This window comes from Galeopterus variegatus, unplaced genomic scaffold (assembly GCF_000696425.1).
Source record: "Galeopterus variegatus unplaced genomic scaffold, G_variegatus-3.0.2 Scaffold3569, whole genome shotgun sequence".
Lineage (NCBI taxonomy): Eukaryota > Metazoa > Chordata > Mammalia > Dermoptera > Cynocephalidae > Galeopterus > Galeopterus variegatus.
This window is the reverse complement of record NW_007729680.1, coordinates 155939-172057: the sequence shown is the minus strand read 5'-3', so window position 1 is coordinate 172057 and position 16119 is coordinate 155939. Positions and strand designations below refer to the sequence as shown.

Here is a 16119-nt window from a genome sequence, read left to right as displayed (position 1 = left end):
AAATGTCAGGAGAAAGACAATACCTTTCAATGACAACCCTAAAGATAAATGGATTAAAGTCTCCACTCAAAAAAAACACAAACTGACTGACTGGATTAAATAGACCAATTGCATGCTGTCTAGAAGAGATTCACGTCACCTGTAAAGATAGACACAGACTAAGAGTGAAAGAATGGAAAAAGATATACCACAGAAATGGAAACCAAAAATGAGGAGTAGCTATGCCTATATCAGATAAAAGACTTTAAACCAAAAAGCATAAATAAACACAAAGAAGGCCATTATATAAAGACAAAGGGATCTATTCAGAAAGAAGACAAACCAATCATAAATATACAAGCACCCAGTTATATATAGAAAACACTATTAGACCTAAAAAAAGAGACTGACCACAATACAATAATAGTTGTGGACCTGCGCACCCCTCTCTCTAGGTGAGCACTGGACAGATCACCTAGGCAACAAATCAACAGAGAAGTACAGAATTTAAATTACACTTTACACCACTAGGACTTGGCACATATCTACAGAACATTTCATCCAACTACAGAATATACACTCTTCTCATCAGCACACAGAACATTCTCCAAGACAGACCAAATATTAGGTCACAAATCAAGTCTCAATTTCTAAAAATTGAAATCATTTCAAGTATCTTTACAAACCACAACAGATTAAAACTAGAAATCAATAACAAGCGAAATCTGAAAACTATACAAATACATGGAAATTAAACAACATGCTCCTGAACAACCTATGGGTCCAAGAAAAAATTAAATAGGAAATAAAACAATTTCTGGAAATCAATGAAAATAAAGATACATCATACCAAAACCTGTAGGATACCACAAAAGCAGTACCAAGAGGGAAGTTTATTGCAATAAATGCTTACATCAAAAGAACGGAAAGATTTCAAATAAACAATTTACCATTACACTTCAAAGAACCAGAAAAACAAGGACAATCCAATCCCAAAATTAATAGACAGAAAGAATAACAGATTAGAACTAAATGAAATGAGATAGAAAAATAACAAAAGATCAATGAAGCAAAATTTTGTTTTTTGAAAAGATAAACAAAATAGACAAACCATTAGCTAGGCTAACTAAAAAATGAAGAAAGAAGACCCAAATGCCAAAAATTAGAAATGAAAAAGGAAACATTACAACCAATACCACAGAAATATAAAAAATCACTAGAGACTACTATGAACAACTATATGCCAACAAATTTGAAAACATGGAGGAAACGGATAAAGTTCTAGACACATACAAACTACCTAGATTGAACCAAGAAGAAACAGAAACTCAACACACCAATAACAAGCAATGAGACTGAAGCAGTAATCAGCAATCTCCCAACAAAAAAAACCCCAGGACTGGTTAGCTTTATTGCTGAATTCTACCAAAAATTCCTCCAAAGAGGAATTAATAACAATTCTCTTCAAAATATTCCATAAAACTCAAACAGGGGCCATTCTCCCAAACTCATTCTGTAAGCCCAGCAATTCTGATACAAAATCTCACACACACACACACACACACACACACACACACACACAGAGAGAGAGAGAGAGGCCAATATCCTCAATAAAATGTTAGCAAACAAATATAGCACACAGCAAAAAGATTATACACCAGGATCAAGTGGGATTCCACACAGAGAGAGAGAGAGAGGCCAATATCCTCAATAAAATGTTAGCAAACAAATATAGCACACAGCAAAAAGATTATACACCAGGATCAAGTGGGATTCATCCCAAGGATACAAGGATGCTTCAACATACAACAGTCAATGAAAGTGATATACCACACCAACAAAATCAAGAACAAAAACCATATAATTATCTCAAGAGATACAGAAAAAACACTGGACAAAATTCAGCATCCATTCATAATAAAGACTCTACACAAATTAGGTATATAAGGAAAGTATCTCACCACAATAAAAGCCATATATGACAAACCCACTGCCAACATCATCCTCAACAGGAAAAAGATGAAAGCTTTTTCCTTAATAACAGGAACAAGACAAAGATGCCTACTCTCACCACTCCTATTTTTTGTTAATTTAATTTTATTTTGTCAATATACAATGTGGTTGATTATTGTGGCCCATTACCAACCCCCCCCACCTCCCCCCCACAACAACGTCATATCTGTTCGCTTGTCGTAGCAACTCAAGGAACTGTGATTGCTGTGTCTTCTTCCCTCCCCCCTCCCAGTTTATTTGTGTATTTATTTATTTTTAGCTCTCACAAATAAGTGAGAACATGTGATATTTCTCTTTCTGTGTCTGACTCGTTTCACTTAATATAATTCTCTCTAGGTCCATCCATGTTATTGCAAATGGCAGTATTTCATTCTTTTTTATAGCAGAGTAGTATTCCATCGTGTAGATGTACCACATTTTCCATGTCCACTCATCTGATGATGGACATTTGGGCTGGTTCCAACTCTTAGCTATTGTAAATAGTGCTGCAATGAACATTGGAGAACAGGTATACCTTCAACTTGATGATTTCCATTACTCTGGGTATATTCTCAGCAGTGGGATAGCTGGGTCATATGATAGATCTATCTGCAATTGTTTAAGGAACATCCATACCATCTTCCATAGAGGCTGCACCATTTTGCAGTCCCATCAACAGTGTATGAGAGTTCGTTTTTCTCCGCAACCTCACCAGCATTTATCATTCACAGTCTTTTGGATATTAGCCATCCTAACTGGGGTGAGATGGTATCTCTGTGTGGTTTTGATTTGCATTTCCCAAATACTGTCACCACTCCTATTTAACATAGTATTGGAAGTACTAGCCAGAGCACTCAGGCAAGAGCAAAAAATGAGGGTCATCCAGATTAGAAAAGATAAGTCAAACTGTACCTGTTTACAGATGTCATGATCCTGTATATAGAAAAATCGATAAACTCTACAAAAAAGCTCTTAGAGCTAATAAACAATTTCAGTAAAGTTTTGCAGGACAGAAATCAACACGCAAAAATCAATAGCATTCTTATACTCCAATAATAAACTGGCAGAAAAAGAAATGAAAAAAACAACACCATTTACAGTAGTCACCAAAAATATAAAATATCTAGGAATAAATTTAACCAAGAAGGTAAAAGATCTCTACAATGAGAACTACAAATCACTGCTAAAAGATAAAAAAAAAAAAAGACACAAAAAGATGGAAAGACATTCCACGCTCATAGATTGGAAAAATTAACATTGTGAAAATGTCCAGACTATCCAAAGCAACCTATAGATTCAATGCCCATCAAATTCAAATCCCCATCAAAATACCAAAGACATTCTTCACAGAAATAGAAAAAACAATCCTAACACTCATATGAAACCAAAAAAAAAAAAAAAGCCCTGAATAGCCAAAGCAATCCTGAACATCAAAAACAAAGCTGGAGGCATTATACTACCTGACTTCAAATTATACTATAAAGCTACAGTAACCAAAACAAGCATGTTACTATCGTAAAAACAGAAACACATACCAATGGAACAGAATAGAGAATGCAGAAATCAACGCACATACTCCCAGCCAACTGATCTTTGACAAAGGCACCAAAAACATATATTGGGAATAGCACAGCCTCTTCAATAAATAGTGCTGGGAAATCTGGACATCCCTATGTAGAAGAATGGAACTATACCTGTACCTCTTGCCATAAACTAAACTCAACTCAAAATGGATCAGAAACTTAAATAGAACCCTGAAACTATAAAACTCCTAGAAGAAAACATAGGGGAGGGGCAGGCCCGGTGGCATACTCGGTAGAGTGCGGCGCTTGGGAGCATGGCGGCGCTCCCGCCGAGGGTTTGGATCCCATATAGAGACCGGTCCGCTCACTGGTTGAGCGTGGTGCGGGCGTGACACCAAGGGTTGCAATCCCATTGCCGGTCGCGGTACGGGCGCGACACTGAGGGTTGCGATCCCGTTACCGGTCACGAAAAAAAGACAAAAAAAAAAAAAAAAAAGAAAACATTTCAGGATGTAGGACTAGGGAAGAACTTTATGAGTAAGATCCCAAAAGCACAGGCAATAAAGGAAAAAATAAACAAATGGAATTCTGTCAAGCTAAAAAGCTTCTGCACAGCAAAGAAAAACGGTGAAAAGACCACCTACAGAATGTGAGAAAATATGTGCAAATTATGTATCCAATAAGGGATTAATATTATACAAGAAACTCTAACAACTTGACAGTAAAAAAAAAAAAAAAACCAATTTAAAAAGGGTCAAAGGAGCTGAATAGACATTTCTCAAATGTCCAATTTAAAAAGGGTCAAAGGAGCTGAATAGACATTTCTCAAATGAAAATATATAAATGGCCAACAGGTATACGAAAAAATGCTCAACTCACTAGTTGAAAATATACAAATGGCCAACAGGTATACGAAAAAATGCTCAACTCACTAGTCATCAGGGAAATGCAAATCAAAACCACAGTTAGACTGGCTATTTTCAAAAAGACAAGAGAATAACAAATGCTGACAAGGATATGGAGAAAGGGGAACCCTCCTTCACTGTTGGTATAAAATAGGTGTACCTATTATGGAAAACATACAGGTTCCTCAAACAACTACAGATAGAACTGCCATTCAATGCAGCCATCCCACTGCCGGGTACATACCCAAAGGAATGGAAATCATCATGTCAAAGGGATATCTTCACTCCCTGGTTTATTTCAGCTCTATTTACAATAGCCAAAAGTTGGAACATACCTAAATATCCATCGACAGATGACTGGATAAGGAAAACGTAGCATACACACACAATGGAATATTACTCTGTCATAAAAAATTATGAAATTCTGCTATTCACAGCAGCATGGATGAGCTTGGAGAAAATTATGTTAAGTGAAATAAGCCAGGCACAGGAACAGAAATACTACATGACCTCACTCATAAGTGAGAGCTAAAAAAATAAATTTTAAAAAGAAAGATACAGGGCTGGCCCGGTGGCGCACTGGAGAGTGCACCACTTGGGAGCGCAGTGGCGCTCCCGCCGAGGATTTGGATCCCATGTGGTGACTGGTTCCCGCTCACTGGCTGAGCGCGGCGCGGGCGCAACACCGAGGGTTGCGATCCCGTTGCCGGTCCCCGGTACAGGCGTGACACCAAGGGTTGCGATCCCATACCGGTCAGTAAAAAAGACAAAAAGGAAATAAATAAATAAATAAATAAATAAAAAGAAAGAAAGAAAGATACAACAATCACAATAATTCACAGAACTTTCAAAAGGAGAGAATGGAACTGAGGCCCCCAGAAGTGGGAAAGGGGAAGTGAGGTGAGGGGGTTAGTGAGAAACTGTTATAGGACCACGAAAACATGATTACATTGCATAATGATTACATTATAATGCTGAATATACTAATTATCCCAATTTGAGCATCATATATTACACAAGGGTATTGATGTTCAACACCATACCCCACAGACTTGTACAAACAATTATGTTTAAATTTTTTTAAAAAGAAAAAGTAGCAAGAGAGAAACAACACCTCCCAATAGTGGAAAAACAATTCTAATGATTGCAAATTTTTTATCAAAACCATAAAGGACAGCAGCAGCAGTCACAATAGCCAATAGCTGGAAACAACCCAAATGTCTACCAACTGATGAATGGATAAATGAACTGTGTTACAGCTATACAATGGAATACTATCCAGCCAGAAAAAGGAACAGAGCACTGATACATGCTATAACATGGATGAACCTTGAAAACATTATGCTGACTGAGAGAACCGAGACATAAATGCAAATATTATATGGTTTCATTTACATGAAATATTCAGAATAGGCAAATCCATAGAATTAGAAAGAAGATCAGTGGTTGTGAGGGACTGGGGATGGAGGAATGTGACTGTTTAATGAGTATGGGAGTTTCTCTCCGGGATGATAAAAATGTTTTGGAACTAAACAGTGGTGATGTTTGCAAAACAATGTGAATGTACTAAATGTCACTCATAGTAAACATTATCTTATGTGTATTTTACCATACATGTTAGAATTTTTAAAAATAAGTATAAAAAGGTGAAGTACCATGTCCTTAAAATTTTAGTGAAAAAAACATAAGGGGGCCGGCCCGGCGGCGCACCGGAGAGTGCAGCGGCACTCCCGCCGAGGGTTCGGATCCCATGTGGAGACCGGTTCCCGCTCGCTGGCTGAGCGCGGTGCGGGAGCAACACCGAGGGTTGCGATCCCATTGCCGGGCAGTAAATAAGACAAAAAGGAAAAAAAAAGTATAAAAAGGTGAAGTACCATGTCCTTAAAATTTTAGTAAAAAAAACATAAAGGGGCCGGCCCGGTGGCGCACTGGAGATTGCGCCACCTGGGAGCACGGCGGCGCTCCCGCTGAGGGTTCGGATCCCATGTGCAGACCAGTTCCCGCTCACTGGTTGAGCGCACTGCGGGCGCAACACCGAGGGTTGCGATCCCGTTGCCGGTCCCCGGTGCGGGCGCGACACCAAGGGTTGCAATCCCGTTACCGGTCAGTAAAAAAGACAAAAAGGAAAAAAAAAAAAACATAAGGAACAGAAGAAAGTGGCACATCATCTTTCAAGTACTGAAAGAAAAGAACTGTCAACCTAGAATCCTATATCCACCAAAAATACCCTTCAGGAGTAAAAGAAAAATCAAAACATTTTCAGATGAAGGAAACTAAGAGAATTTGTCTCTAGCAGGCTTACACTAAATGAATGATTAAAGGAAATTCTCTAAACATAAATGAAAAAACTCAAAACAGGAACTCTGGACCACCAATAAGGAAGAAACAATAAGTAAGCAAAAGTATGTGTAAATACAACAGACTTTCCTTCTTCTCTTGAATTTTCTTGATTATGTTCTATGGTTAAAACAAAAATTGTAACACTAAATAATATAGTACAGGAAATACGTAATATTATTATAAAAGGGAGGGCAAAGGAATACAAAAGGAAAAGATAAGGTTGCTACAATTTACTCCACTGGAAAAAATGACAACTCAAGCAGACTGTGATAAGTTCTAAATATATAATATAAACCTAGGAGTAACCACTAACAAAGCTCTACAGAATAGAACTGAGGTTGCCAGTGGTGGGAAAGGAGGAGGGAGGGGTAAGGAAGGAACTGGTAAACAGTGACAAAAAATTATTACATTATATAATGTTGAATATACTAATTATCCTGATTTAAGCATCACATATTGCATAGGTAAGGATATTCCACTCTGAACCCCACAGATATGTACAATTGTTACAATAAAAAATAAATAAAAATTTTAAAAATAAAAAACTCGGGCCGGCCCAGTGGCGCACTCGGTAGAGTGCGGTGCTTGGGAGTGCGGCGGCGCTCCCGCCAAGGGTTCAGATCCCATATAGAGACCAGTCCGCTCACTGGCTGAGCGCGGTGCAGACGCAACACCGAGGGTTGCGATCCCATTGCCGGTCGCGATCCCGTTACCGGTCACGAAAAAAAAAAAGACAAAAAGGAAAAAAAAACAAAAACAAAAAAATAAAGAACTCTACAAAAAGATACACTCAAAAACACTAAATACATTTACAAAGAGAGGGAGGGAGGGAGGGAGGGAGGGAGGAAGGGAATGAGGAAGGGAGAAAGATGGAAGGAAAGAGAAAGAGAGGTCAAATGAAATTCTTTTTTAAACAATTCAAGTAAACCACAAGAAGGCAGGACAAAGAAAGCAGAAAATAAAAACAGAACATAAAACAAAAAATAATATGGCAGACTTAAGCTCTAAAATGTCGATAATTACATTAAATGCCAACAATCTAAATACACTAATTAAAAGACAGGCAGAGTCTATAGGTGGACATGATCCATCTATATGATGCCTATAAAACTCACTCTATATATAATATAGGCAATCTGAAAGTAAAAATAATGGAAAAAGATATATGTTACACAAAAATTAATAAAAAGAAAGCAGGATGTGATGTCAGACAAAGTAGACTCCATAGCAAAGGAAATTACCAAATACAAAGAGGGACATTATTTAATGATAAAGGGTCAACCACCAAGAAGACAGCAATCATTAACATGCATGCATTGAGCAAGAGAGCTACAAAATATGTGACATAAAACTGATAGTAATGAAGAAAACAGGCAAATCCACAATTATAGTTAGAGACTTACGGAACTAAACAGAAAGTCAGTAATGATAAAGAACTCAACACCACCGTCAACCAACAGGATCTAGTGGTATTCACAGAACATCCACCTAACACATACATTGTTTTATGTTATCTCACCAATTTCTACTGCTATTTTAATTGTATTCTTTCAGATTTCCCCATCTAATCTTCTGTTTGGATAGTTTTAATATTAGGTCTTCGAGTGTAATATTCTTTCTTCCACTGTGTCTAAAATGCCATTTCACACCTCTACAGAAAGTTTTAAATCAGATGTTTTTTCAGCTCTGTAATGTCCATTTTGTTATATTTTAAATATCAGTTGCACTCTCCTTATGTTCTTCTTTTCCTTTAAATTCTTAAACAAATTTTAATAATTAGTTTAAGCTTCTTTTTGGCTAGTTGGGGTTTCTTTGTATTGACTGCTTTTTCTTCTGGTTATGGTTTACATTTTATCATGTCTAATAATTTTTGTTTTGTTTTCCAGAATTTTGAAGTTATACTGTTGAATTTCTTGATCTGAATGTTGTTGTCTCCTTTTAAAGAAAAGGAAATTCATTTTGTCAGGCCATTGATTTATTTGTAAATCATCTTCATCTTTAAGATCTGTTAGAGTGTGCCTAGAGAAGACATTACTCTAGGGTTTGACCTTACTCTTAGCATGAAGTCTTACTGGGTCCTTACTGAAAGATCATTTGTTTACTGAGTTCTTTCCACTCTGATTGATCAGAACTTTAATGCCTGGCAACCTTATGTATGCTACAGTAATTTTTCAATTTATAGCTCCCCAATAGTTGTTCTTTGCCCTGGGCTCATGGAGTTTCTATGCAGTTTCAGCTGAGTTTTCAACCAAAGACTAAAAGGAATCTCTATGGAGAATTCTGTACTTCTTTATGTTCATAATTCCCTCCTCTTCTCTGTCCCACAAAATCCAACTCTATAAATAGTCACTTTCCTTTTAATCAAATAATTGGAGGAAAAACATATTTAAAAGCCTAAGTAGGCTTTTTTCATGATAAGGTTTGTAGCTATGACCATATTTGCATTTTCTGTCCTTTTAGAAAAACCATTTTAATACTACTGGACAGAGAAGAATCTGATTCAGTTCTGTAAAAGAAAGAATGGTTGTGACTATTGTAGAAGATTAAAAGATGAACCAACCAGTAAGAGTTGTTATTATTTGAAACATACTAGGCAGCTCCTTCCTACATTAGAAAAAGTAATCAACTTTTCATTACCTTTACATTTGGCTTCTTGGTTGAAACTCCTCTGTACCAACCTAAAACAAAGCATACAAAGGATATTAAAATCATATTGTTGTCATTTTCTGCAAGTGACATACTAGGAATATTTTTAGAAAAAAAAATGTAAATGCAGAACTTTCCTGAAAACACCAAATGTGGCTTTATTAGGATCTAGAGTTGTCCTTGTAGTTTACTCCAAAAGGAACAGTCTTAGGATAAATGTAACATTCTCAGTATTCATCACAAGGCATAAAGCGCATTCAACTGAATAACAAAAATTAGAAAAGATTTCAGAGAACATGTAATTCAATTGCACAAAAATTCCCAGATAAAGGTGTTAGGGTCAGAGAAATGCTAAAATCACACTGATTTTTTTTTTTGTTTTTTTTTGTTTTTTTTGTTTTTTTTGTGGCAGATAGGGAATACAGTTTAGACATTTTTTTTTTGTCGCTATACAATGTGGTTGATTATTGTTGCCCCTTACCAAAACCTCCCTCCCTCCTCCCTCTCCTCCCTCCCACCCAACAATGTCCTTTGTGTTTGCTTGCTGTATCAACTTCAAGTAATTGTAGTTGTTATATCTTCTTCCCCCGCCCCCCCCCCGGGTTTTTTTTGTGTGTGTGTATGAATTTATTTATTAATTTTTAGTATACTGCATGGGAGACTGAATGAGACCAGAAGTCAGAAAGTCTAAACTGCCTAGTGTTGGCAGTTTAGACTTTCTGACTCCTGGTCTCATTCAGTCTCCCATGCAGTATACTACATTACTCTCATTTCTTTGCCTTCCAGCTGCTAAAGTTCTCTGCTAGTACAGATCTCTCTCTTCATTTATTTCCTGTCAGCATTCATACAAGGCAATACTAACAAGTTTCGATTACATAAGAAAAAAATTTTCAGAGAAAGGAAATTTTATTGCTGACTTTTCTCAATTCTAATCTATTATTTCCAGAGCTTTGCTATAGTTTCTCTACTTGGATTTAAGAAGAAGCAGTTCCAATGGGCAGGAGGGGAGGCCAATAGATATATTAAATGAGGAATATGAGGAAAAGAGGAAGACATTGTTGATAATAGCTAATTTTTATTGAGAACTTATTGTTCTTAATTCCATGTACTGGAATTGAGAGTTTGTTTTATGTGTCAACCTTTAAATCTCACAACAAAGCTATAAGAAAAAGAATCAACTTTTTTTGCCTGAAAACATAACAAACAAAAGAACAGCTATCCTTGCTTCTGTTTAGAGTAAGAGCTGAGATAATAAATTTCATTAACTCGTTTTACAGCCAGAGTGTGAATTTCTTCATTTACTTATAAAAAGATGATAATCTTACCAATGTGACAGTATCTCCAAAAACATAATAGAGAATGACATGCAGGTATGGCAGAGTAAGGCTCTTCAAAAAGCCTCACCTCAATAAAAGCAACGAGAACATTATAAAGCTACAGTAATCAAGACAGTGTGGTATTGGAAAGATTAGGCAAATAGATCAATAGAACCAAATAGAGAGTCCAGAAATAGACCCATGTGAATATAGTCAACTGATCTGTGACAAAGGAGTAAAGGCAATACAATGGAAAAAGACAGTGTTTTCAACAAATGGTACTGGAACAATTGGACATCTACATGCAAGAAATAAGTCTAGACAGAGACCTTACACCAATCACAAAAATGAACTCAAAATAGACATCACATCTAAATGTAAAATACAAAACTATAAATACCCCAGAAAATAACATAGGAGAAAATCTAGGGTGACTTTGAGTTTGGCAATGATGTTTTATATACAACACCAAAGGTGTGATCCATGAAAGAAATAACTGATAAGCTAGACTTCATTAAAATTAAAAACTTCAGCTCTGTGAAAGACGCTGTAAAGAGAATGAGAAAACAAGCCACGGATTGGGAGAAAATATTTACAAAAGACATATCTGATAAAAAAAAAAAAAACTGTTTTCTAAGATATACAAAGAGCTCTTAAAAATCAACAAAAAAATTAAAAACCCAATTTAAAAATGGGCAAAAAACCTGAAGACACTTCACCAAAGAAGATACACACATGTCAAATAAGAGTATGAAAAGATGCTCAAAATCGTATGTATTAGGGAACTGAAAGCAATCTATAGATTCAATGCAACCCCCACCAAAATACCAATAACCTTCTCCACGGAAATAGAAAAAACAATCCTAACACTCATATGAAACAAAAAAAGACCCCAAATAGCCAAAGCAATCCTGAGCAAAAAAAAATAAAGCCAGAGGCATTACACTACCTGACTTCAAATTATACTTCAAAGCTACAAAACAGCATGCTACTGGTATAAAAACAGAATCACAGACCAATGGAACAGAACACAGAACTCAGTACTCACTTCGTGTACTCACAGCCAACTGATATTTGACAAACACACCAAGAACATACACTGGAAAAAAGACATCTTCAATAAATGGTGCTGGGAAAATTGGACATCCCTATGTAGAAGAGTGAAACTAGACCCATACCTCTTGCCATATACCAAAATCAACTTAAAATGGTTTGAAGACTTAAATGTAAGACCTGAAACCATAAAAAAATCCTAGAAGAAAACATAGGGGAAACACTTCAGGAAGAAGTACTGGGGAATGACTTTATGAATAAGACCCCAAAACTAAAGGCAACAAAAGAAAAAAATAAATGGAATTGTATCAAACTAAAAAGCTTCTATACAGGAAAAGAAACAATCAACAGAGTGAAAAGACAACCTACAGAATAGGGGAAAATATCTACAAACTATACATCTGACAAGGAATTAATAGCCAGAATATACAAGGAACACAGTTGGTAAAGGGAAAAAAAAAAAAAAAAAAGATTACATTGTGTAATGGTTAAATATAGTAATTAGGAAAATGGTCTGACATGAGATCACATATTGCACAGAGTTATTAATACTCAATGCTGTGCTCCACAGACATATACAATCAATTATGTTTCAATTCAAAACAAACAGTAAAAAAATAATAATAATCCAATTAAAAAATGGGCAAAGGAGCTAAAGAGATATTTCTCAAAAGAAGACATACAAATGGCCAGCATGTATATGAAAAAATGCTCAACATCACTAATCATCAGGGACATGCAAATCAAAAACACATTAAGATATGATCTCATGCCAGTCAGACTGGCTATTATCAAACAGACAGAGGATAACAAATGCCGGTGAGAATGTGGAGAATGGGGAATCCTCCTACACTGTTGGCGGGACTGTAAATTAGTACAGCCAGTATGGAGGTTGCTCAAACAACTACAGATAGAACTACCATATGATCCGGCAATCCCACTGCTGGGTATATACCCAAAGGAATGGAAATCATCATGTGGAAGGGATATCTGCACTCTCATATTTATCGCAGCTCTATTTATAATACCCAAGATATGGAACCAACCTAAATGTCCATCAAAGGATAGCTGGATAAGGAAAATGTGGTATATATACACAATGGAATATTACTCTGCCATAATATAAGAATGAAATTTTGCCATTCGCAGCAACTTGGATGAGCTTGGAGAAAATTATATTACGTGAAATAATCCAGGCACAGAAAGAGAAATACCACATTTCTTCGCTCATAAGTGGGAGGGAGGAAGGAAAAAAGAAAGCAGAGAGAGAAAGAGAGAAAGAAAGAGAGGGAGCAAGAAAGAAAACAAAGAGAGAAACAACAATCACGATAGATTGAACTTTCAGAAGGAGAAAACAGAACTGTGGTTACTAGAGGTGAGGGGAGAGTTGCCAAGAAATTGGTTAATGGACACAAAAAATACTTACTTTTAATAATGATTAATATGTTAATTTTCTGGATCTGATCATCACATATTGTACACAGGTATTGATATTCAACTCTGCACCCCACAAACATGTATAATCAATTATGCTTCAATTTTTTAAAAATCATATGTTATTAGGAATTGAAAATTAAAACAATGACATGCCAGTACAGACATATTAGAATGGTCAAAATCCAAAACACTGACAAAACCAAATGCTGGTGAAGATGTGGAGCAATATGAACTCTCATTCATTGCTGATGGGATGCAAAATGGTACAGGCACCCTGGAGGACAGTTTGGTGGTTTTTTTACAAAACTAAACATACTCTTCCCATATGATCCAGCAATCCACTCTCTGATATTTACCCAAATGAATTGAAAACTTACATCCACACCAAAAAACTACAAATGGATCTTCACAGCTGCTTTATTCATAACTGCCAAAACTTAGAAGTAACCAACATGTCCTTCAGTAGGTGAATAGATAAATAAAACATGGCACATCCATACAATAGAATATTACTCAGAGATAAAAAGAAGTTATCTCTCAAGCCACGAAAAGACATTAAAGAGCCTTAAATGCATATTGTTGATGCATTTAACACCACGTGATAGTGATGAAAATGTGACACCATGTTCCCTTGTAGACAACCCTCCTCCTCAACCTTCTTCCCACAGCCCTGGCAACCAGTGTTGTAAGTAGCTTCAAAAACACATTATCATCTCCATGGAATACCACTGTTATGAGGGTCATGAGAAGTGTGCTCACTGAACTTCAGCTATTACCTTTTCTTAAAACCAAAACTTTGCTACAAACTTTGCAAAATATGCCCACTCCGTGACTCAAAAAACTGAAGAGGGTGAAGAAAAAAAAGGAGAGAAGAAAAAAAAAATACCTCATTCTCTTTATGTCTCTTACATATGTACCAAAAAAGTTCAAAACCTCTCAAAGAAATAACTAAAATATTTTCAAAATCATTAGGAGTCAAAAGAAAATATACACTTTTTTTTTTTTTTTTTAAAGATGACCGGTAAGGGGATCTTAACCCTTGACTTGGTGTTGTCAGCACCATGCTCACCCAGTGAGCTAACTGGCCATCCTATATGGGATCCGAACCCGTGGCCTTGGTGTTATCAGCACCACACTCTCCCGAGTGAGCCACGGGCTGGCCCCAAAATATACACTTTTAAAGAGCAAGTACAATGAAGCATCTTTTAAATGTCAGCTTATTTATTGTCCAAGAACCCTAGACAATCTACCTTTGCAACTATATTCTTCCCTTTCATTTTCATCATTTATATCTTGACTTTTTACAAGACTTCACAATCACCCCTGATGTTCACATTGCCTGAGTCTTCATCAATTTCAACATCATCATATGCATTTAATGACGAATACATCACAGTCTTTCTCATTTGGTGAGTAAACATATGATGATTTGATCACTATTAGGAACTCAAGATTCAGGCAAAGTTTTATATTCTTTCTAACATTTTCAGATATAAATTTTTGTGGAAAATTAAGTGAAGAGAGGAAGGTATTTTTACAATACTAGAGTTTATAACTTAAAGACTGCTTCCTTCAGAGAATCAATTATGTATACCTTTGACTTAAGTCATAAAATCATGATTGAATTCTAAGAAATGCTGTTTAAAGGTAATTAATATACCAAAAAACAGAAGGAACTGAGAACACAAGATAACTGTTACAGAAGTAGAAAAGAAGCACACTAGTTGTGTGCTTCCATCTGTTCTCTGCCCAACTGTTATCTTCTCAGGAAGACCTTCCCTAATCATCCTATATAAATGCACAGAAGACAGAAGTTCCCCTTCCCATTCCCCACATGCAGTCACTCATCTCCTTTTACCTGTTTCACCCTTCTTTATTCTTCTTGATGAGAATAGAATCTTTAGATTATTCTTTTATAGCTGAGCCCCAGTAGTTAAAAGAATGCTTGACCTACATTAAACACTCAATATCTGGAGACTGAAAGAATGAAAGAATATATGGGGTGATAATACCTACCTGACAAGTTTGTTGATAAAATTAGAATTGATATATACAAAGGACCTTGCATGGTGTCTGACCCATTAAAATAAGTTACTGGGAGGAGATGCAAGTGATAGAGGAACCTGAACATACTAAGATGCTATGTTTGCTAAATAACACTGTAAAGTGTTATTTCTAAACCTCCGAGAGGAGACTGGGCTTATGAAATAAAATAACTGAAGTCTGAAGTTTCTTAACATAAATGGTGTTGATTCTAAGAAACTTTAGGGGATCAGAAGCACATACTCCTAAACACCTATCTTAAACCATTTTTCTTTAAAGCTGGGATATAAATAAAAAAGAAAAACTCTAATCCATTTAAAAGAGGTTCAAATTAGTAAATGAGTTAGCATCCATGACTTTCTCACTAGCAAAATGTTGATACACTGTTACACAGATGATTTACTACTGCAACAAAAGTACAATCACTGAACCTAAAGCCAGAGAGAATGAATATGAAGAGCCTCCACACACACAGAAAGTAACTCTTCCAGCATTAAAGAGGAATGATTTCTTCACCACATAACCCATCCATAACTAGTGATTACTGATAGTCTAAACTATTTGCATAACGAGTATGACTTTACCCACAATCCCCATATTCTTAAAATGCCACCACTGAATCTCACGTGCTTCTAACCATAGCTCTGTTTCAACTGACTTTTACTTAAAACTTATCTTCATACAAAATGCTATCTAAAGCTATTTGCCCACTGCTGTTCTTTCTGTTCGTGACTTAAAGCAAGACTTAGTACAGCCTCTGCTGATCTCATCTCCCACCACTCTGCTCCTCCCCAACTCCCCTCTCCACTGCAGCCATATTAGTCTCCCTGCAATTCCTCCAACTCACTAAGCAGGCTCCCACCTCAGGGCCCTTATATTTGTTGA

General features: G+C 36.3%; 1 protein-coding gene across 1 annotated transcript in view; it reads right to left on the bottom strand.

The window, feature by feature from the left end:
* LOC103601058 (dedicator of cytokinesis protein 3-like) overlaps positions 1 to 16119 on the bottom strand; it is a gene marked incomplete at its 3' end in the record, with an annotated part of 81511 nt that overhangs the window by 33974 nt on the left and 31418 nt on the right. Inside the window, exon 3 of the mRNA XM_008585436.1 lies at positions 9377 to 9417. Within this exon, the coding sequence (XP_008583658.1) occupies positions 9377 to 9417 (41 nt within the window). The remainder of the gene's footprint in view (positions 1 to 9376; positions 9418 to 16119) is intronic.